At 38.9% G+C, this 24,928-nt stretch overlaps 1 protein-coding gene across 2 annotated transcripts in view; it reads right to left on the bottom strand.

Annotated features, from left to right (window-relative positions):
• The window catches only part of cnnm2b (cyclin and CBS domain divalent metal cation transport mediator 2b), a 50,395-nt gene that overhangs the window by 16,975 nt on the left and 8,492 nt on the right, over window positions 1-24,928 (bottom strand). For both annotated transcript variants that reach the window (XM_040004818.1, XM_040004819.1), the window contains exon 2: window positions 1,821-1,964. In XM_040004818.1, the coding sequence (XP_039860752.1) occupies window positions 1,821-1,964 (144 nt within the window). The remainder of the gene's footprint in view (window positions 1-1,820; window positions 1,965-24,928) is intronic.

Below are 24,928 nucleotides of genomic sequence, written 5' to 3'. Positions count from 1 at the left end.
GGTCTTTCACGTGGAATTCCAATAAAATTGATTCATGTTTGTGGCTGTAATGTGACAAAATGTGGGAAAGTTCAAGGGGGCCGAATACTTTTGCAAGCCACTGTATATTATCATGCTTTTTACAACTACATGAATGTACTATCGCTGTGTGATTTATTACTATTACTGAAGGTTACTCGCCATACCAATACCAACTACATTTTTAAATCTTAATATAAAATGAGTAACAGTAGGGTGGACATTAGGTAAGGCCGCACTTTTTGCAGCGATCTCGTATAGAAATCTATTCCGCGCGTATATAAAACAGGTTTGCGGCTCCGAGCCGTCGTAAAGAGACTTCTGGCGAGCTCGTAGCCGAAAACTAGCTACCCTTAACTTGTCTGGGTCAACTTTGCTAGCGAGAGACAGAGAGAGGCGTTGAAAGGTTGTCTGCTCGGTGTCAACTCGGACTTTCCACTCTCCTTTTTCTCCCTTCCTCGCGCTCACACACACACACAGGTATGGCAGTCCATTCTCCCTGCAGCACGCACTACACTGCCCACGAGGCTACATTCTGCCTATTGCCTTCATATTAAATCATTTTTGTGAATAATTTAAAAAATATTTCTTCACGTCATTATGCGGCCGCAACTACGTTTGACATGGGCCACGGGATTGAGACGCAGGCATTAGAGCCCCTAATGCGTGTTTTGTTTGGGTTTCCACCGGCGTGGAATTACCAAAAATAGATGGCATAGCCTAACATATGAAACAGGAAAAGACCACCGTGTAATCCATTTATTTCAACAAAGTCAATGTATTCTGAATACCACGCTTTTAAACAGTAACTGTAACAGAATACAGTTACTCATATTTTGTATTTTAAATACGTAACGCCTGTACATGTATTCCGTTACTCCCCAACACTATAGATCTATCTATCTATCTATCTATCTATCTATCTATCTATCTATCTATCGATCCATACACCTGATGTTTAAACCTTCTGTTTGTAAGAGGCAGCCAATCAGAGGAGCTAAAATGGATTGTTTCAGATGCTGAATAAACTTAGCAGATGCTTTAGAGCGTCAAATAAAAATAAAAATTAAGAGTCATGTTAAGAAACTCTTTATATATATCTTTTGAAAATAATCTCTGCTTGTGGAAAAAAAATCAGATGTTGGGTGCACAACACAAACAAGACAATCTTCTCAGTAAAAAATATGTAAATTTAGAGTAAATAAAATGCTCACCAAGAGTAGCATTCTCAAAACAACTCAATTTCCAACAAACTCCAATTAACACATCATCTCAAAAATGTATTCTTGAACAGAAGTTTGAAGCTACCATTATCTGCATATAATGAGAAAGTTGTCATTTATAGGCATGAACCCATAGAGCATTATCACTGCAGCTCTGCAGAGATGTTTTTAGCCCAATATTTTGCATTTCTGGCAGCCAGCTTTACTGCTTTGATTCAGTCCCGCTGCACTCATTAGTGTGAACCAAAAACTGCACAAACTGGCTCTACCCCACAGTACCCACAAGGCACCAAACAGCAGATATACATAGTTAGAAACTTGAACATTTAGCTTGTAAACTGCACATTTTCTCCAGAGTTTGTGGACACCAAGTCAGAGTGACAAAGAGCAATGACAACAGGCAGCTGTTGCATCTTGAAATAGTGCTTTTGATTTGAGATTAAAATGATTGGCTGAAAGATGCAAAAATGCTGTTAAGAGACATGGGGCGTGGTAATTCTCAGGGATTTTATCATCCGTTTTGTTTTTCATGAACTTATTGTATCTGTTGTAAAGTTGAGTTTAAAGAGGGGAACCTACTGTATAGGTCAGTCTCGTCGAGGATCTCTGACTTGATGATTTCTTCAATAACGTCCTCCAGGGTGACAATACCCAGAACTTCGTAGAAAGGGTCTCCCTCACCTTCATTGTTCACCCTCTGAACTATGGCCAGGTGGGATTTTCCTAGCAAATCATACACACACATGCACATACACAGGTCATAAAGTTGGAGTCATATGTTATAGACGGTTAAACGTGGTTCACACAGTGAGCTTGGTTATAAAAGAGAAGAAACAGGCGGGAGTAAACATGTCTAATGTACAAATCTGAGGTGTATCATGGATAAATGTTTTATATAGTCTAAGTTTTTCTGTATAGCAAAGAGGAATTATAAGTTAGGTAGCAGGGTAGCAGGGATTATGGGGATTCAAAATCACACAAAGAGCAGGTGATGCAAAGTGATTTGAAGGCATGACTGTTGTACCCAGGGATACAGTGCTTGCTAATGTGAGGGTTAAACTGTTATCAGTGCCAGGAAAAAGTAATTCAGACCAAGACAGACAATCAAACAATCCTAAATTTCATCGTATGAACCCCTTTTGCCCTCCTTCCTTCCACATCTGTGTTCCCAGGACCCTCCTGTGTGCTGTAACATCTGAAAAAAAAAGAAACAAACTGCCGTGTATGCAGAGACGACTGTCAGGCAAAACACTAAACAAATTCTTTGACTTTTCTCAGCTTGTGATCATTTAAAAGGAATTTTCCAGAGGCCTAGGCTAATATTAGCCCCTGCAAAATGAAGTTTCCATTCCGCCCTGGCGATATTCTCACCAAGCAAAGGAACAGACCGGGCGAACCTCCGCTGTGTGATCAGATTGTCTCGGAATGGGCCGTTTGCATGCAGATACACCTGGGTATAAAAACATGGAGGACGTCAGAGTGCTTCTGCGTACGTGTGCATGCACGTGTGTCAGGAGCGTCTGTGTGCACAAAGGAGTATGTTTATTTTACAGGTACATCACAGGGTCTGGTCTCAGTTGCTGTTTCAGCTCATTTTTACTGCTTCGATGCAGGCAAGCACAGACTGAAAAGATGTCTGAGCTAAAGACCAACAGAGTTATACTGCACAGCATCTCACTGCTTCCTCGCAACACTATGACAGCACAACAATGTTCAGTAGCTAGAACCTGAAAGTGAGAATGTTGTGAGTGCTAGATGGAGAATTGATGCTTTCAAGAAAGATACTCAGGTTACACCTAACACGCTGGCAGCGTAAGATCCCTTAAGAGAGGTATTAATAATGTAAGGACATAAATCCACTAACACAAAGAGCCTGAAAGTAGAAGGCCTTAGAAAATCTTAGCACCCAAGTGTCAAAAAACATACAAATGATATCTTCAGCATAGTGCTTTTTTTACTGAGACAAACACAAATGGCACCTCATGGGTTAAAGCAATCATACCTCTGTAGTCCTTGAGCATGCACTTACTCTAAACTACCCAGGGAGGGAAAGAGAAATGGAGTGGCTAGCACAGCACAGCACTGCAGAGTGAAATTGATCAATGCTCGCTTTTTTCTCGCTAATGGCATCCACTTCACTCATGTTAATGAAAACAAGTTATGAAGTTTAGGTTTGTACTGTAATAAAACATGTTCTGTCTTTACACCATAGAGTTTAAAATGAAATTAACTAACCATTGTCAGTAAAAAAAAAACAGTTTGCTGCTGCATTTAAAACTGAAAATTAAAAACATTTTTTTTTACATATCTGAAAAGTTAAAAAGATTTCTGTTTTTCCAAGAGAAGAAACATCCAGCTTGTTATCAGAGCAAAGTTTGAAACCACCTTCTGCTTATAGGTTTTACATTTGCAATTACACATGCCATTACTGCATATGGCATGGGTAATTGCAAATAGACCATTCATGTTTATAAAACAAATACTGGATTTGGAGAAAGAAATGCTGCTATTCAGGCTTTTCCGACTTTCTTCGGGGAAAAGTTTTCTTACTTCCACAATGCATTTTTTTTTTAACTCGCATGTATTTCAGCTGCACGAGTAACGTAGTAACTGGGTGAATACTGTGAAATGTTATTTATTAACCTTAATCATTATCATTACTTATGTTGTATGGGGACGCAGTTTGCGATTTAATATACTGTTTATGTTACCTTGTTAACCTTTTATCGTGTTTATGGGAAGAACTGGCTTAACCTGAGGATGAACATGACATGCACAGGACATGCTCTAACATTTGTCAAAGTGAGTAGGAGGACTTTTTATGTCAAAATATTTCCTAAATTGCAAAATAAAATCATGTTCATCCACACATACATAACCAAAGAGGGGCAAATTACAAATTACTACTACCAGACCTCATAAATAGTCACATAGTCGACTCTTTCTACAGAGGTTACCTTAACATCTTTGCACATCTGTAATTTCAGCCATTGGTATCCCAAAAGCACCAAAGGACTTGATGACTCTGTTGTAAGGGTTTCAGCAGAGGCAGTAAGCGTCATTACTTAAAAACGACATAAGGATGAAACTCAGTGGGAGGCCGAGATGACAGCGAGAAGCATGTTTATGCTAAGTTTCTAGTCTGTCCCATGGACTGATATATAAGGAGACTCAGCATTTTGTTCTATATAACAGAGGGTATAAGAAAATGATACACCCAACACTTTTCTCTTGTTACTATACTGGATGTTTTATGTGTCATTAGGCCAATTATAAATAAAGGATATGCATTGACAGAATATGTTGCAGCTCTAAAACCATGGGTCCACTTTATTTCACCTTTTTCTGAATATCTTCAGCTCATGAAACGGCTGTTATGAGTTTCCATCACTAGTGGATGATCTTCTAGTACTTGATGGATTGGTTTAAAAGTTCAGTTTGAATTTATGATCACTTTGATGATCTACTGACTTTCCCCCCATAGTCTGAGTAAATTTTTCAACAACTACCAGATAGATTGCCATGGATAAGTGACAAGAGTGCCTATCAAAATCTGTGACCAATTAGCCTCAGCATTACTCTTTGCTTGTGATAAATGTGCTGGTGGCACACAGACAAAATGACAACCGTGGTATTAGTTATAACTACATGACTTAGCATCATCATTGATGTTAACGTTTAGCTTGTGTAGCTGGTCTAAAGTTCCTGACAGAGCTACACTTTTTTATTTAAATATTCTTGGCCGAGCACAATTAGGAAATACGGAATGAATGAATGCTCTTCTAAACTCTGGAAAACTCTTTTTTTTTTCTTTTTTTAAACAAACTGTATTTAAGAGCTGAGTCAATTAGACACTGGAAAATTTCCATGGGATTTGAGGGTGGGTGCGTGACCTCAGTACGGCCCTGTGGAGCAGACCTTTTGATGTACATCCTTCTCCTTATGCTGCCAGTGTATTAAACAACAGCTAAACTGTCTACTCAAGAGGATTAAGCACTTCCTGGTAGTGCACCTCTACTGCTTTGTTGTTAAGGAAAACAAAATAATCCGCTGTGTACTTTTTACTTCACTTCACCCAATTACAAATATAAACTGAAACTGTAATTTACAGGGCTACTGACATTTCTCAGAAATGTTCAAACATAGCACTGAATAACTGTAATAATTGTGTTGTAGTTCTCAACAGGCTTCCTTAATAGATGAAACTGAAAGTGAATTGACCCTTGACCCTGCAGTTTGCAGTGTGCCTGTGCGCTGGACTACCCAGCATGCATTCAGCCTCATCCCAGCTAGATAGCCCCAGATGTCAGGCAGCAGTGGTGGGTTATAGGACCCTAGACGACTGGCCTTAACAAGGACACGCTCTCCCTGAGGCCCGCTGCCAAGTTCCAGGCTCCAGAAGGTCCAGAGTGTTAGCTTCTACTCTCTACCTCTACTCTCTCTTTTTTATAAAACAAAAACAAAAAAACACTGCTTCTACGGCAGCGAAGCAGCTATAAATAAACAGGCTGTCATTGTCTCATAATATATTTATGGAACACAGAAGCTGCATTTTTTTCCTCTTGTTTGTGTGTTATTTTGTCTTTGTGGGAAACTGGAAAGTATGTACTCATCTGTGGGACAGTGAGACAAAATAACTGGGATGGCACTACTGTGCAAACACATATGTGTGTGTGTATTTGTGTGTGTACTTAGAGAAGCAGAAAGTGACTCTAGTTAGTTAAAGGTAGGGTATATGGTTCCATTCATGGTAACACTGCAACTTTTTATTCACATGTAAACAGAATTTATAACCTTCAACTGATTATAACCTGTCATAAAAAAGTTGTAGTACTTGTATTTGTCACCTAACCAAACTGATTTTTGAACAAGAGTATTTTGTGCATTAGGTTTTTTAATCTAAGTATTCTAAGTGATATCAGACCAAAGCTTCAGCCAGAACAATGTGATGTGATGTGATGTAATTAAAGACGGAAAAAAATGGAGGCACTAAAGGGAAAGTCATTGGGTCCCCAAAGTCAGTCAACCAGTCACCAAAATGCCAGTCACCATAATAAAAGAACCTTTGAAAAATCTAAATTGGGGTTGCAATAATTCAGGAAGTAATATTCTTAATGGGCCCATTTTCATATGTAGTTTGTCAAAGATCCAAATTAAAAGCGCTCCAACTCTTGATAACTGTACCAAGCCAAACCAATAAACCATCCATCTATCCATCCATACCCCAAAGCCAAGCCTGAGAACCTCCATTTAGGCCTTCAGAGACTAAGCCATGTGCTCTTTTCCACCATTCCCATCTTATTTATGGAATGTAGCTTTGTCATATTTTTCCATAGCGCAATATGCCCCTATAAATAGGCACGTAAGGCTCAGAGACTTGGGGTGGGAGTATGAGGGGTCAGTATCTGTTGTGGACACTCATCACTGCCCCCCTCCCTGTCTCGCTCTCCCCCTGTTTTTCCAAATATTTGAGCCCTGACAAATATAGTGCAACGTTAGGGTGATGGGAACTCGTTGGATGGTCTTTCTTCTAAATCTACCTCCTGTGAAAAAAAGGAGCAGAGTTTCAGGCTATTCTCACCCATTTTTCCATTGACATGGATAAAAACTTTACCCTGGTAACATGTCAGCTATTTACAGCTTCTTTATTTACACAAACATTCAGACTGAATACACACTGAATAAAATAGTGTCACCTTGTGGCCTGTATTATCTGGAGACAGAAATGGAATTTACAGATAAAACAGATACATGAAATGCCTGCTGAGGCATTTATAAGATTAATATAAATAAGGAAACAAATGCTCCTTAATTGGTTACTTAAAGGGGCAGAGCAGCTGCTGCTCTAGGCTCCGTCAACTTCACTTTAATAAATCACACAAGGGGCATTTGCACCTTTATTGATCCTGAGCAAACTTTATAATGTGCATGCAGTTTGCTGAAGGGTATTTACAAAAATGATACAGAGATTAGGTCAACCAAGAGTGCTTAATTCATTTCGACTGTTCCTTTAATTAACTAAATATCTTTGAGTAGATGGTATCAACTGACACAACAATATCATGATCTGGCTGTGTCTCAGGCTACGTTCATTAGACAGGGTTGTAATGCTGTTACGTGTTATGTGCTTGTACTAAATGTAGTTACGTAGTGCTCTGATAAATGCTATATGATAGAAACATATAGATAATTTGTTTTTGTTTACAAGTTGAACAGCCACAAGGAGTAATACCCTCCATGGAGAAGGAGACTAGAGGCCAAGCTCAAGGTAGCACAGAGGGAGGTTAGCCAACTATCGGAGCTGCAGAAAGGCGCGATGAAAAAGGTGCCTAAGAAGTATAGCAAGCTGTACTGTTCCCACTGCTCTTCTGCATAGTCCTGAACCCCCTGAGTGAGATCACTAACAAGACTGGCTACTGATACCGACTACGGAATGGAGCAATCATCAGCCACCTCGTCTACATGGATGACATCAAGCTGTATGCCAAGAGTGAACGAGACATCGATTCACTGATCCACACCACCAGGATATACAGCAATGACATGGGAACGTCATTCGGACTGGAGAAGTGTAGTCAGATGATAATGAAAAGAGGGTAGTCAGAATTGAGGGGATTGAAAATGTAAATGGGAGACACCCCCCAGGGTGGTGGAGATTGCAGAGCTAAGATCCTGTGGGACTTCCAGATACAGATGGACAAAATGGTGGTGGCTAACCAACTGGACATAGTGTTGGCTGACAAACAGAAGAAGACAGCTGTAGTGATCGATGTAGCAGTTCCGAATGACAGCAACATCAGGAGGAAGGAACATGAGAAGCTTGAGAAGTACCAAGGGCACAGAGAAAAGCTGGAGAAGATGTGGAGGGTGAAGGTGACGGTGGGTCCAGTGGTAATCGGAGCACTAAGTGCAGTGACTCCCAAGCTAGGTGATCCCAGGAGCAACATCTCTGTCCAGAATAGCGCAGTACTAGGGACAGCTAAGATACTCCGCAGGACCCTCAAGCTCCCAGGCCTCTGGTAGAGGACCATATATATATATATATGTATATATATATATATATATATATATATATATATATATATATATATATATATATATATATATATATATATATATATATATATATATATATATATATATATTAGGGGTGCAACGATACTCGTATCGATATTGAACCGTTGGATACAGTGCTTTCAGTTCAGTACGCATATGTATCGAACAATACAACATTTTTAATTTATTTTATCAACTTTCCTTCTGACGATGCTGTCTGTGTTGAGCGCTCAGTGGATCTGCGCTCGACAGTGCAGCCTAGGCGGAGTAGTCGAACGCAGATTCACTGAGCGCAGGACAAGCTAGCGAGACAGAAGTTAAGCTCTCCTTGCAACATGGCAAATTGAACCTCCCCCACCCTCATTCAGATCTGGCGTTTGGAACTATTTTGGTTTTCATGTGACGTATGACCCTGAAGGTAAGCGCGTCATGGACTAAAGTAAAACAGTATGTTGGATGTGCCACGCAATGCTCAATTACATGGGTGGGAGCTAGTGTGTTAGCGCAGTTAGCTCATTAACGTGTTGGCCGGGCGATCGGCGGTAGCTCGTTAACGGAGATTTGCCGTGTTGTGGCGTTAACGTCATTTCAACGAGATTTACACTGACAGCACTAGTGGGAACACAACGAATATGACTGCACATTTACGCCGACATCATCCTAGTGCAAAGACAAGTGGAAGCAGACAAAAACAACAAGCATGCATGCTACAAACTTTACCCGAGTCATTTAGACAGCCGTTAGCACATGATCCTCCTTATGGGGACCTGGTATGTTTAATATGCTGCTGAGAATATAGCCCAGAAGAAGCGTATAGTATAGTATAGCTTTTATTTTGGAAAGAGCCATTTCTCTGTAATAAACTCTCTTTTCCAAAGATGAGTGATTCCTCAATCAGATACAGGGCTCGCAAAATCGCTAGCCCGACGTCCTGGGGCTAGCGATTTTTCCAGTCGGGCTACCAAAATCTATCTCTGCCCTGCCCGTCGGCCTATCGTAGGAAGGAAAAATATATGTCAATGCTTTTGCATTCTTTTGGAAATGTACCCATATGGAAAAGAAATAGTAAAAATATATATGATTTACTCATGAAAGTGGCCACTTTCTCATTACTTTCATATATTTTTTTAGTAAGTATACAAAACATACAAGTTTCATTATATAATTTTTCAAGGGATCTTAAATGTGTTTTCACTCTTGTATGCTTTTCATACAAGTTTCATACAAGACAGATAAAAACTTTATAAGATTTATATATATCTTTTCCATATGGGTAGCTGGGTAATTATGTCATTGGCATCGGTGAGCCACTGTCAATATGTGACATATTGAAATCGCGTTTGAATTTGCGCTTGTTTTTTGCTTTTACTTTGCAATCGCGCGAACTGTGTATAGAGAGCGACAGTACTGATTGGTGAGTGATGATAATTTGCGCACCAATTCCTCTGACATCGTCTTATCAATCGTTAGCTTACTATGCAAACATGACAAGTGAAATCTCCCGCAGCTTAAACATGTGAGAGGTTGATCGCAGAGAATCGCTGACCGTTATGTGAGTGCGTGTGTAAAAGCAGCAGGATATATATTTTAGTTCTGCTGAGCCAAATAAGACAGGTCAGGGTGAAGAAGTGACAGCCAAAGAAAAGCTTACCACAAAACGGAAAAGTTATGACAAATCAGACTATAAGGCAAAAAGAAAGTGCAGCTTTATGGTTTCATGGACAAAAGAATTTCTGTGGCTGCAATATGACGAGCTAAATAACCAGGGCTGCACATAAGTGGTCCGCAGGTGCGCATTCGCTGTCAAAATAAAAAACGCGCACAAGATAAGAAGTTGCAACGCGTGTTTGCGTACATAAGATTTTCAGGAGGAGGACAGACATTTGTTTAGAACTCTTAAAGATGTCGAAGAAGCAAGCTCCTTTAAGCAATTACTGTGATGTTCCTCCACCTCCAAAGAAATGTCAGGAGTCCGAACCACAAAAGAAGCACGTATTCTCGGAAAAGCAGTTGCAGGAGGTGAGCTGGCTTCAAACAAATGATGAACGCACAGAGATGTGGTGCAGAATGTGCCGTGAAAATGTAATAAATGACAAATTAAAAAGGCATGAACATTTTTTTTGTATCGAAAAAATATTGAACCGTGACACCAAAGTATCGAACCGAACCGTGAATTTTGTGTATCGTTGCACCCCTAATACATACATATATACATACATATACATATATATACATATACATATATATATATAGCCAAGTAAGCTAATCTCTTACTTGTACGATCACACACATACATTGCTACAATGACTCATCTTGTAAGTCCCTCTCCACCAAATAGCATTATATACATATACTGTATCCCTCAATGAAATATCACAAAGCTATGAAAAAGCACAATTTTTTTGAGGCAAACTCCTCAAGATGGGTGGTGACCTCTTCGACATGTCAATGGCTGTGAACAAAGAGAAACTTGTAAATAACTCATGAAAGAATAAAGTTACGTTGAAACCAAGCACACCATTGTTTTTCTTGTGACATTACCAATAAGTTTGATGTGTCACATGGCCCTCTTCCTATTGAAAAAACAAAAGTTGTATCCAAGATGGCCGACTTCTAAATGGCCACCATGGTCACCACCCATCTTGAGGAGTTTGCCCCCTCACATATACTAATGTGCCACAAACAGGGCTTTAATATCACCAACCATTCCCATGTTATTACGGTGTATCCATATAAATGGCCCACCCTGTACATTGGTATTTTGTTTTTCGCTTTTTCTATCCACTTTAGCCTTTTGTCCACACAAAAATGCTGTTTTAGATAAGTGAAAACAGAACTTTTGAAAAACTCCTTCAAAGGTGAAGATTTTCAGTTTCTGCACTGACATGTGGAATAGAAAAACAAACTTGTCTTACAAAGGTGTGTGCTTTTAATATTATTGGTGTCTGACTGGCCAACATTTTTTTATATTAGGAAAGATGGTGGTATATCGATATATATCGCCGTCTGTTCCTCTGGCATGCACTTGACAGCGCTTGAGGTGTTTTCTTTTTTTTCATTTTCATGTTAACGGAGATATTTTTCAAAACAAATATGTAAAAATCCTCATTTTAGATATACTGATATAGTAGTTTCTGTCTCTGTGTTTTGTGTTGCAGATGCCAAGTAGGTGGTCAGTTCACCAGTTATTGGGAACATCTGGGTCTGCTCACAGTACAAAACCACATTCTGCTTTCTTCTTCAGGGGTGAGAAGGACAACTCTGCTCCGAAGCTCCATGCTAACCATTTTTGTGATTTCCTCTTTACTAAACAAGACCTTGCTCACTATACCAACCCTTTTAACTTACAACTAACCCCATGTTTCTTTTAATTAATAACAATAACCTTTATAGATACTCATCAGCACATGTGATATTTGGGAAATTTATCACCGGATGAGGCATGCTTTGCTTTCTCACTAACAAAACAAACTGCTTTGACTTTGATCACTGATCAACTTCCAAATGGGTGATGTTGTAAGAAACTGTGGGGGAAATGAGGAGAAACAGCTCAGATTTTAAAAACAATAATCATTTCCCAAACAATCATAATCTTCAGTATGCACATTCGGGTCCATAGCTGTCACAAATATAAACAATCAGGGTCACTTGGACAGAGATGAACACTGGCCTGAACAATTGACTCACTGACTGACTCACTTACCCTGTAATTTACCAGTCAATCAACTAAACAGTTGAGAAACAGACCTAATATTCATTTGCATGGACAAATATACAACTGCATGTGAACACAAACTCAGACACACAAAACTGAAAATGACTACTATAATTACTATTTTTACTGTTTAGCATTATTTTAACAGCAAAACAAAACAGTTATTCTGTTGCGGACACCAAATATATGATCAAACGAGTGCAAAGACTGAAATAGACGCCTTCCTATTTTAAATGTCGGTTATTTAAATTGCCTTTCACAAGATCTGAGATATTTCAGCCTGGAATTTAGAGATATTGTCTTGTTCACAACTAATAATCTTGATACACTCAGTGACATTGTTTACTAAGCTACTGAATTGAGACAGCACCTCAACCAAAGTGGAAATGCACCTTAAAACAGACTTATTTCTAGGTAAAAACAACTATTTCAGCATTTGTGTTCAGTCACTGATGCACTGGTAGGTCTTCTAACGAAGCAATAGCATGGACAAATCAATCAATGGACAAAAGTTAAGTCCACTTCCAGCTCCAAAGCGTCACTAAGTGGCCTTGGTCACAAGATCATTCTGCTGCTACTAGCCAGTGGTGTTTGACTACACACACACACATACACAAATACAGGACAGCCACACACACACTGCTGGAATGACATTGTTGTTCATTCAGAGAAGCAGCTTGCTGTCATAGCTGGCTGCGTTTGTTGTTGAAAGGTCCCCTGGGTGGAGATTCCTCTGGGCCTCAGTCATAAGGAGAGGCATCAATGGGAAACCAGTGCGGATAAATGAATGAGTCTGCGGTCAGGTGCTGCTCTGTTATGTGAGTGTTGCAACTGCTGAATGGTTAGCACATCGCACAAGGATGACGAGGACTGAGGGTGTCTTAAAAAAGCAAAAATTAAAGAAAAACTGTTTTGTATTATTTTTGTGGTCATTTCTGAGCGAAAAATTGTCTTTACATAGAAAGTGCTTAATAGCATGCTAATACCAAGACCTGATCAGTAAGTGTCAACATATTAGAGAATTAAATAATCAAATGGTGGCTGTGTGATAAAGATCATTTGCTGTAGTATTTTGTTTTTGAACAACATTCAATTTTCAATCTATTTCTTCTACAACTTTTATACTTTGTATATACAGTAATGTGACAATGCAATAATGCAATAAATCTCTAGCATGTTTAGAGCAATCACAGGGACTTTATTAGACTACTTATCAAATGTCTGTTAAAAATTGCTAAACTTTAAAAATTAATATCAAAATAATGAATCAATTTATTCCATTGCCACACCAGCAGTCGAATCATTAGATGCACTCTTCATTTTTAACACAGAAAGAGCAAGTTAGTCAAACGCATAAAAACACACATTTCTTGGCATGGAGTACTCAGAGCTTTAAAACTCATAATTAATGCCTCAATAAAAACAATTAGCCACAGGGCAAAATCCTTAAAGCTACAATGAGCTAAGTACTGAATAAAAAAGCTCCTGTTCTTTCTGCAATAAGCTTTAAGAATGTGAAGGAAAACACAGAACCTGCAAAAACGTCCCGGGTCACTGTGTTTCTTACCTCCACAGAATCATCAGTGATGATTCTCAAACTTTGCTGCATAAATAAATATGTAAACATGAACTCCAGTCAAGTGATTTTAACATCTGAGTTTTTCACTCCTGTTTAAATATTATATAGTTTAAAAATGACTTATTTCATGGTGTATGGTAGGCTACCATACACCATGACACCGAACACATAAATAGCTTTTATCATTTCTCCATAGTTTTTCCACATTTGAAGTGCTTTCATTTAAATGTTTGGGCCAAGAATATCCATTTATCTTCTTAACTGCTTTTCCAAGTTGGGGTCGGAGGAGGGCTGGAGCCTGTCATAACTGTCATGTTGGAGAGGCAGCCTAGACAGATTGCCACAGAGAGGCAAGCATTCACCCTTATATTCTCTCCCTACAGACAACTTAGAATCACCAATTAACCTAACAAGCTTGTTTTTGAAATATGGGAGGAAGCTGGAGTACCCGGAGAGAGCATGCAATCTCCATACAGAAAAGCTCCTGACAGCTGGCAGATTCAGACTGAAGACCTCCCTTTCTGTGAGGCTACAGTGCCAACAGAGGTGGTGTACCACTGCACCGTACCTCCCAATCACATTGTGTTAATGGTACAAAAGACAAAAAAGCCCACAAGCTCAAAACATGGCAGTGCTCATCAGCGAAGCATAACAACAAAGTCCAAGAATGGACTATATGTTCAGGTTTTGCAGCCACATGACCACTAACTATATGATGCTAGACATTTAATCCTATAGGGTCAACTGAATAAGGCCCCAGCCACACAGGTCTATAGACCAGTTACCAACAATCTGACAAACTAAGGATTGTGAGGGAAAAATGTGTACTCCCAGATCGCGGATGGTTTCTGGGTTGTAGTCGTAACCACCACCAGTGAAATCAATTCCTGAAGGCCCGTTCACATGGGTCTAGAACAGGGGTCTCAAACTCCAGTCCTCGAGGGCTGGTGTCCTGCAGATTTTTCCATGTGTCCCTGCTGCAACACACCTGATTAAAATTAGTAGGTCATTAGCAAGACTATAGAACTTGACTGCATGCTGAGATGGCAATTCAACCATTTGATTCATGTTACAGCAGCTTATGAGTAAATGAACATGGTCCAATAAAAGTACTTTTAGAAGTACATTTTTCCAAACACTTACATTTACTTAAATTTACGTGAGTAGGGTTAGGGGTTGCCACTTAGAATTAGAATTAGAATTCAACTTTATTGTCATTGCACATGCACAGGTACAGGGCAACGAAATGCAGTTTGCATCCATCCAGAAGTGCTTTAGTGATATAGATATATTACACTTCAGCATGCAGTCAAATTCTAGAGTCTAATGACCTCTTAATTTTATTCAGGTGTGTTGCAGCAGGGAGATATGGAAAAGTTGCAGGACACCGACCGCTGAGGACTGGAGTTTGAGACCCCTCGTCTAGAACATGGTTAGACCACTAACCACCAGTTACCAGGGGAAAAATCTTTTACTGGACTGGTTGTTGGAGGCATACACTGTTGCACTAAAATCCTCTGGGTGATTGTTCAGGTTGCTAGCAGAAGACACAGACTTGTTTGCAAACACTAGTCAACTATTTCTTAAGAATGATAGTGAAACTGTGATAAGAGCAACACAAACTGGAACCAGAGACTGTCTGCTTTCAAAGTAAAAGCTGCACCTTTCGAAACATCATTCTGCAACACTGAGTTACAACATTTACTCTGGAGGTAAAGATTTTTTTATTACAGTTTGTGTTTCACCTTTTCAAGTTTTACAACTGCTTGGCTGGCAGCCAATGAAAGTTTGTAGACAAGACTATGTAAACTACAGGCAAAGGTGACAATTCGCTAGTGACCAAAGCAATCACAAAGAGGTTTTCTCAAGCAAATGTTACCTAATGACAACTAGCAACCAACAAGAACCAGTTGCCAAATGGTCAAATAGTAACATTTTCCATCGTAACCACTGGTGCCCCAAAAAAATCATTGACTGTTCTCTCGGCCTATCTGACTGGAATCTGAGTGAGTGATAAAATGCTAAATATTAAATAATGAGAAGCACAAGTGAAAGAAATAAGGATGAAAAACCTCAATAGGTTATATCCGTCAAGCATGACATCAGATGATATCACAGAAGAAAGTTCTGTTTTTTCTGTGAAAGAATACAAAGGGGTTGATTATCAAAACGCAGGTGAAAACAATCAGGAACAAGTGAAGACAATTGCTATAGAGCAGACAATAACAAATAAGAAAATAAAGAAGTAACTAGAAGGACACACAACAGAAAACTAACCTTCACAGTAAAACAACACTAGGACCAAAAAGAAATCAAACAAGAATCCAAGGTACTATTCAAGAAAACCCAGGGCAATGAAAATAATGCATTTCCCAGAAATGATCTAAAATAACTCTTTTTAAATGATTATGGCCTTGACCCTGTAACACTTCAATGGTCATAAATAACTCTTTCACTCATCTTAAGGTCAATTGTCATTAATGATTACAAGTCATAACGTCACACTTTGCACTAAACTTGGTTTTCCGATGACTTTACTAAAGTCAACAAACTCGGCTGTGTCCCTAAAGCAAGAAATTAGAACTTCAAGCTTTGATTAAACAGCCATCTGCAGTGGAAGCACACAGGACAGGAATAATAATTCAAGCTGGACAGTCAGCTGTGGATGGGGTTAAAGCTTAGAGGCTGAATCTGGGCCCGTAGGGTCAGCTGGAGCAGTGGCTGGGGCCTGCAACCCATAGTGGGGCTCTACTAGCAGTTCCCTCTCTTGCTGTTAGTTGGGAGACGCCAGAGAGGGAAAAGGTCCACCGCACGCATACCAAGAGTCCTGAATGACCTAAAAATGCATCTGCGTCTTTACAACAAAGTCAGATAGGCAGATATTTGATTTCTTCCTGCTTGGTTTCTTCATTTGAATGCAGAACTGAAAACAGTCTTGACAACTTAAATGCCTTTGTGTTATTTGTGCCACTTTGAGGAAAAAAGTTTTACTCTGTCTGTTTTCATGCTTGTACAAAATAATTGTGAAAACCTGAGTCAGAGTTCTTCTATGATTTGATACATCCAAATGTATAAGCATGAAAGAGGTGAAGCCACTTGAACTTGAAGACACGTTCTTCAACAAGATAACAAGTGAGCAAAACAACTGAAACGTGGAAAAACTGGTAAAATGTGTAAATTGAAAGCAGAAACCAAACCTATTATTGTGACTGCAGCGGAAAGTAGGTGCAAACCAGGGGCTCAATATTTGGGGCTCATTCCAATTTCAATACTGATCCGAAGGCAGTAAAAAAATTCAGATACTGACAGCAAAACGGATCAAAAAGGTTGTTAACCTTGATAGCTTCAACAGCACAACGGGCACTTAATTTTGCACGTGATTACTGAATCATGGTTAATGCCACAGAGTGCTTGTTGTTGGTATCCCGAAAGACATTTTGGACTTTTCCTGCAGAAAAATTATTTTATGATTTCCATAAAAGCACTTATGTCAAGTAGTTACAGCTTACCATATGCTCGATCAGAGCTTTTGTGACTCAAAATTGACCTTTAAGGTGTGATTACACAAACAGGGAAAATTGGTGCAATCAATTATATAGGTATGTGTATGTGTATATATGTATGTATATATATATATAGATATAGATATATATAGATATATAGATATAGATATAGATATAGATATATAGATATAGATATATATAGATATAGCATATGGTAAGCTGTAACTAGTTGACATAAGTAGATAAATATCAGCTGAACAAGTTAAAATGCTAAGTTATACAATTATATCATTTGCCTTGTCTCTATCATTGTTTCTGTCAGCAGACAGCGCTATGAGCATTTCAAACAATGAACTCTGAGTCACTCTGCTGGAAAAACTACACCAGAAACTGTTTATAAAATATATATTTTTACATGCTAGGTAACATGCAAATACCAAAAAATCTTTAATAGATTAGTATTGGCTGAAACATTAGTTGGACTCTACTGGAAACCTACATTCAGTTCAGCTAACATGAGCTGCCACGTTTAAGGTTATTGGTAATTATGAGAAGAAGAAAAAAAGGAAAACAATCATATTTGTCATGCGGGGTAAATGTTATTAAAATGTTGTTTTTTGGTTCCGTTTCATAGTGGGTTTATTCTTTAATATAACTTTGGTAATGTGAGGGCACGAAATGGTCACATGCACTCATGGCCCATTAGCTTTTGCTAATAAATGCTAATGAGTGGCTGGTGCTGATTTCTGAGAAACTGAAACAGCAGTGTGAGAATTTTCCAAATGTCCCTCAAAATGACTTTGATTACTTTCCTACAGACTTTTACAAATCTATAAAGTTTAATTAATAATTAAATCAGAAGGTATCCCATAAGAGTAAGTGTGAGGTCCTGATGCTCGGTGCTTTTTTGTCGTTTTAATCATTATCGATGTGTTTCACATTGCCAGCTGAAATAAAAACACTACCACTGCTTAAGTCTCAGGAAAGTAGGCTCCATCAGCTGATTGTAAAAAGCGCTGGTGTCTTTCGGGCCTGTGAAGGGCCCGTCTTGGGCTTTTCCTCTTGCCAGTAAATGGAGAGACGGACAGTGTGCCCGGTGTTATCAATGAAGCCAGCCTCTTGGCTCTCCAAAAAGTGCAGCTTGGAAGGCATCCATAGCAGGGCATTAGGCCTGGAGGTTTGTGTCGTTTGTAATTTATAACACTGAGGGAAATGGGTAAGAGGACAATATGGAGAGAAGAGGGAGAGAGGGAATGTAGGAGGAGGGGGATGGGACTTTGCTACACAAGCAAGTGGCTCTGCTTCCTTTAGTGTGCTGCACAGAGCCTGGTTACTAGGCTAACCAAGCTGCAGAGTCTTCTGTCCCTCTCTGAGGCACAGCCTGAATGGGCCTTATTTTTCTTTTTACTCAAGTCAAAGTTAGACACAAACCAGAAAAAGATACAGTCTTCTGTGCAGAAAAAATGCAGTGCTGGAATGTAACTAAGTACTTTTACTCAATGTTTTCTTGGCCAAGTCTCCCTGGAAGAGAAGATTTTAATCTCAAGGAACTTCCTGGTGATTAAAGATTAAATAAAAACACAAAAAAACAAAACTTAAGTACATAACATCTTTTTTTTAAAACTAAATATAGTGAATTGCAATTATCTGACACCTTTAGTAGCCTTCATGATGTTTTGATTCCTTTGTTGATTCATATTTGATCACTACTTCTCTAATAAATGTTTAGACTGGGTAATACATTAATGCCAGAGGAGAGCAAACAAGCAAACAAAAAACCACAACATTTCCATGCTATGGGACTGATTTGTTAGGTAGATGACAGCACATTTAAACAACAAACCCAGTAAAAACAGCTCTTAAGATTTTTCCTTATAGTCCAGAAGTCATCTGGACTATAAGGCTTAAAACAAGCAATGTGAAGCAATAATTTGTTCATTCATTTCCATAAGAAGTATATTAAAAAATACATTTTAAATCAAATAACTATGACACTAAAAAGCTGCTTGCACATTAATGCATCACTGGAAAAACCTAATTATATAAAGCATAATTGTATATTAGTCCCAGGCGCTATTCTATAGCCTCAACTTCTTTTGTCTTTAATACATTAAGTATATCAGCCCATTGTACATTTATACCCAGGATGTAGTAGCAGCTAGTCGCCACTTTTCTCCACATGAGAGAATCAGTAGGATGCCGGTTAATCAGTGCTAATGGCTTTCATTAAGAGGAGTCTCACTATCTCCATGTTTCATTATGGCACGCCATCTCTAGAGCCTGCTAGAGCTTCCAGTGGGACAGACTGACGTAGAGGCGGCGTTACAAATTTGTACATTTCAACCCCTGCTAATAAGACATAATGATTACCGCAATACAGTGATCATCATCATCACTCTTCTCCTCCTACTAATCATCATACGGCGACACTAATAGCAGCAATTTCCCGTCATTTCATAACAATGACATCATGCACAACACCCAAATTACCCTGATAATATCTTAAAGACATAACCACAGTCAGAGCAAACAGTTCCTCTCAGCAGAGACAAAATGAATGACACTTTGCATACGACTACATAAAGGATTTTTTTTATATTAAATATGTAATGGTGGCATTTCAAGTATCAGCTTAAGGACGATTTTTGCTCTTTTTGCCATCAAATGCAAAAAAAGAGCATCTTTTAAGTGTCTTTCCAACAAGATAAGGGTCTTGGTTAAGTGGTTTCTTGCTTTAGAATAGAATTTCTTCTAAAAATCTTGGAATTTAATAACAGCAAAACTTTAGGCTTATAACAATAAATTGGTTAAATTTGGTGCCTTTTTGTGTCTGTGTGTCTGCATGCATGTGTTTTATATTCTGCCATTTGGACGACAGAAACACAAAGTCTTTCTGGTGCATCATCATCATCAGTCTTTGAACATTTAGCAGCAAAAAAAATATTGGCAAATGCCAATATTCAGATAAAATATTGATTAACGCCAACAGTTCATTTCTCTACTCCCACTAAAGTCTTAGATTATACAATCCCAAAACAGAGGCTGTAAATCAGAGTATCTGCACTATGGAGGTGATCATTTCACATTTGTTTAAAGAGGATTAAAGGGCCTATCAAAATTAATAAATTTAAGTACAGATGGATGTAAGTGCAAATATCTCATCTTCCATTCGGGTAACTTACAGTTAAATCCAGGCCAACAGAGTAAATGAAAACATGAGGCTGTTCTGTTACATCATACACCTCTCAGCCTCAGTCTCCTGTTACAGTAATACCTGCATGGCCACGTCAATTACAAAGTCTAAATAATCTGTTAACGAAATAACGGGCAGGTGCAGTGTGAGCTCTGTTTTGGGAAGCAGCTTATTAAAAGCAACGTGGGGGTGGCTGCATTCTGGATTGCATAATAACAAATTTTTTCATGGCTACAGATCCTAGGCAACATGCGCTGGAAGCAGATTCGGCTCCTTAACTACACGAACAACACAAAATTACAAAAGCCATTCCTTCAGGAGCAGCCATCGTCAGAGACTACCAGAAGTTATATGAGTCACTAATGAGTCTGCACTCAAGTTACTAGGTAGAAATGATGTGAAGTGAGATGCACTGCAGTGTCGAGAAAAAAGAACTGCGGTTTTTAAAATGTGCTCAAGATAGATGTTTGCACCAACATCAGAGACAATACATGACAGTGTTTGGATTTCTGTGCAATGTGTTCTGACCGAAAGACACCTTACAGTAGTACAGTAATACCACTATACTTTCTACAGTAAGTGCCTCAGGTTTATCCCACTCACTTCCTTGGTACAATATGGGACTTTTTCTCAAGTGTCTACAGTGATAAAAACCATATTTGGGGATGTTCATAAAAAGCCCATTGTCACAAACAAATAAATCTGCCATACAGAAGCAAGGACGTGAGATTACAGAGGTTTATATCAAAAGTCTTCCATGTCAGATCTCCACACTTGTTACTCTTCAAAGTAACCCTTGATAAAATGTCAACTATAAAGCAACAGAGACCTTTTTGTGTGTTTTAACCCCTTTTGGATAGTAGTGCAGTCTCATTTCTACTATATCTTTGGATGGCTGTGCACAGGTCAAATTTGGAGGCTAACGCATTTTGGTGCTACTTCCAAATATAGCAAGCTGAAGCTGACATAGTTGTTTGTTTGCAGGAGTTGTAGGCCAGCAGTACTGCTTAATACCACAGCCTACGTGAATAGAGACTGGATCGCACCCAAAATCTTAATTTTGACATCAAAATACATTACAGTCAACGAAAAATCTGCAAAACTTCCAGGAAACCTACTTTACATTTATTTTCCAGGAAGAAAATAAATGTAAAGAAAAGTCATAATGCCAGATCAGACAGGCTTTGGTAATGCACTGCGGCTACATTGACACTCCTTAACTGTTGTACTAATCGGGTCTTAAAAGCCTACTCCATGTTGTACCAGAATCTGAAGAATGTGGGGCAATTCAAAAACTAGTCTTGTAACGCAACAAACTCAAGAGTTTAACCCAGTCAATATCAAAATCAGCAAAGGTCAACAGTGCATCCATTCATTGTTGGGAAAAGTTTTTTGGGTTTTTTTGTAATAAGTTACAGATTACTAGTTGACCTGTAATGAATTTATTCTTCATTGATGATGAAGAATAAATGTTTTTATTCTTCATCATCAATGTAGCTTATTGTAGTTACTGTAATTGAAATGCATTTAGTTTTTGATTACTTGTCTAATAAATTAAATTGGGCAATAAAGCAGAAACAGACTTGAGCAACGTCAACAATTTTTTACAGCTTGCAAACAGGGTTTAGACTTGTTTACTAGCAGTAGATTAATGTCAAAGATTTAAAAAAAAAAAAAAAGAAAAATCACTGAATTTCTGTACCCTGGCATTGTTGGCGGGTCATAGCATGGCCAGCTCGGATTTTTCACATAAATGTGCACAGAGTTGACTGGTGAATGACAACAAATTCAAACAACAGACACAAAAAACAACGCTAAACACCTTTAGGTGACTGTTGTTGTGATTTGGCGCTGTATATAAAATTGAATTGAACTGAACATTTGAGCACAAATTGCTAATACATCAGCTTTTTGGAACGATCAGTATTAATTACATTTACTGCACAGTCTCACACCAACTTTTATTCTGAATTGACAGAAATTCTACATTTCTGCATTCGTGGATGTCACAAGTAACTAACCAACTTGACTTCACTGCTTGGGAATTACAATAAGTGAGATTTTGGCTACAGCTGGTTTTCATCCATTTAATGAGTTTATGAAAATGAACTTACAAAGTCTTTAAATTTGCATTACAAAATGTAGTAACCATTACATCATCTTCATTTCTTTTTCACAATTGTGTTACCCTGGAGCCCAAACAGTTATGAAAAATCAAACTCAAACAACGAGCAAGTATAAGCAATGCTAATAGAAAATGTCAGTTTGTTTGGTTTTTAATCAAATGTTTTTCTTCAGCCAACAAATGTGATGTTTGCTATTAGAGGAGGCCAGGAGGAGCACTGTGTCTTTGTGGATCTAGAGAAAGCATATCACAGCGTGCCAAGAGAGGAACTGTGGTACTGCATAAGGAAGTCAGGAGCGGCTGAGAAGTACGTGAGTGTGGAGCAGGACATGTATGAGGACAGCAAGAGAGTGGTGAGGTGTGCAGTAGAAGTGACAGATGGGTTCGAGTGAAAGGCGGAGTAGCATTACATCAAAGATCGGCTCTGGGCCCCTTCTTGTTTGCAATGGTGACGAAGAGATTTATAGATGACGTCAGGAAAAAAACTTTGTAGATTATGATGTTTGCAGACAACACTGCGATCTATAGTTGGAGTAGGGAGCAGGCGGAAGAGAGTCTGCAAAGGTGGAGAGAAGAGGAATGAAAGTCAGAATACACGAGTTTGAATGAGAGGGAGACCGATATAATAGTGAGGATGCGATTAGGAGAGGTAGTGACGGTGGATGAGTTTAAATAGGCATGGTGGAGCAGATGGAGATGAGTGTTGGGTTGATTTATCAGAGAAAGGTAGGGGAAGATGTAGTCAGACTTGCTTTGATACATTATTTAGAGACAGGGGCACTGACAAAAACACAGGAAGGGGATCTATAATAATGATAATAATATATGGGACATGCCTCTCTGCCAGACAAATATAGTGTATTACAGAGTTTAAGTGGTGCAGAGGGTGGTCAGGATTATCCATGATGGGTAACAGTGACCTCCTCGCTACACCAGCTCCACAAGTTCCAATTTGCAGCCAGTAATAGAGCCTTACTAATCACCACCTGATGATGATTTCCCAGCAAACCACAGCAAAGTCCACCGTGCTCACCACAATTAACTGATAAAAAAAATAATCACCTTTGTTTTGATTGACAGATTGAAGGCTCTCAGCTTCCTTAGGAACTAAAGTCTGCTCATTCCCTTTTAGTATATAGCCTCCAGTTCAGCCCAGGTACTTATACATCTGTACTACGTCAGTATCCTGTCCCATGATAGACACGGGTCATGAAGCCATCCTCTTCCTTCTGAAGTCAATAACCATCTTTCTGGTCTTATTCACATTAAGAAGCAGACAGCTCCTCCCAGACAGTTACACAAAAATCATCAACTAGTTCTTTGCCCTCCTCCTTCTGCCACATAAACATCCAACAACTACAGAACTGTTACAGCATCTCTATATCTGCCATGAATTGCAGGTGTACAATATGAACAGCAATGGAGACAGCACAGAGACCTTTCTGCACAGCTGCTTTAGTACACATCGACAAATCAGACAGAGCACCGCTCAGTCTCACATACTGTGACCTGTCTGCCAGGTGGCCAGTAATCCATGAGATGGTGGATGCATTTACTCACACGTAGCTTCTCTTCTCGTATCATCCAGTTCTGCATCTCTGCACTCCATTGTGCATATATACACAAAGTACTTTCTAGTGAATGCTTTCTAGTTCTGTTCTTTCTACAGCATTTCCATCCTCAGCTTTTTTCAGTAAGGAGTCTTAATGCCATTGTTTACCATTTTTAAAAAATGTTTTTCCAGCACCTGAAAGCATATGATCTGCGCAAATTGCTGGTGAACACAATGTGGAATTAAGGGAGAGGATCTGTTCCACAACAGTTCAGAATGTGTTAATGTAACACACTCAAGTCTGTTAGGGTCTGTTGGGATATGACAGACAATAATTTCCTCACTGGACGGTCTGCGCGAGGATCTGTGCAGATGTCCGAATCCCTGTCTGGTTTTTTGTGTGTCTTATCTAAGCCATCAACTGTTATGCATGCACACCTTTAAGTAAGTATAATAGGATAAGTATTATAAGTATAATAGGAATAGCTACTCAGCCATGGTGTCTCCAGCTGTCCATGTCTATGTCCACAACTTGGTATAATCAAGGCTTTAAGCAGTACAGTATACCAGCTCATATGACCACAGATCAGCCACAGATAGACATTTTTCTTTACATCAACTCTTTATTCAGGTCTGCGATCATTTTGAGACCATAAATGATATCCCTGAAAAGATGATGTGAGTACTTTTGCACTTTATTCATTAACCTCAAAGACAGCTTATCATGTAAAACATGTAAGTATATACATGTAAGTGTTCAGTGGGCCTGGTGAGTCCCTCTCACATTAGATAATCATGCTGGTTACCTCAACACATGAAGATTACCAATGCTTTTTCAGGTGTTGTCAGCACGTGGCCTTTAAAGGGTAGTTATTAAATAATTCTCCATAATGTAGTGCTGTGCTTACTATATATAAACTCTACTTTCTCAAAAACTCAAACAATTTTCTGGTATTCCCAAATG

Source organism: Simochromis diagramma, unplaced genomic scaffold (genome assembly GCF_900408965.1).
Source record: "Simochromis diagramma unplaced genomic scaffold, fSimDia1.1 OVJJ01000487.1, whole genome shotgun sequence".
NCBI lineage: Eukaryota > Metazoa > Chordata > Actinopteri > Cichliformes > Cichlidae > Simochromis > Simochromis diagramma.
The sequence above is the reverse complement of the archived record's forward strand: the minus strand, read 5'-3'. Positions and strand labels throughout refer to the sequence as shown.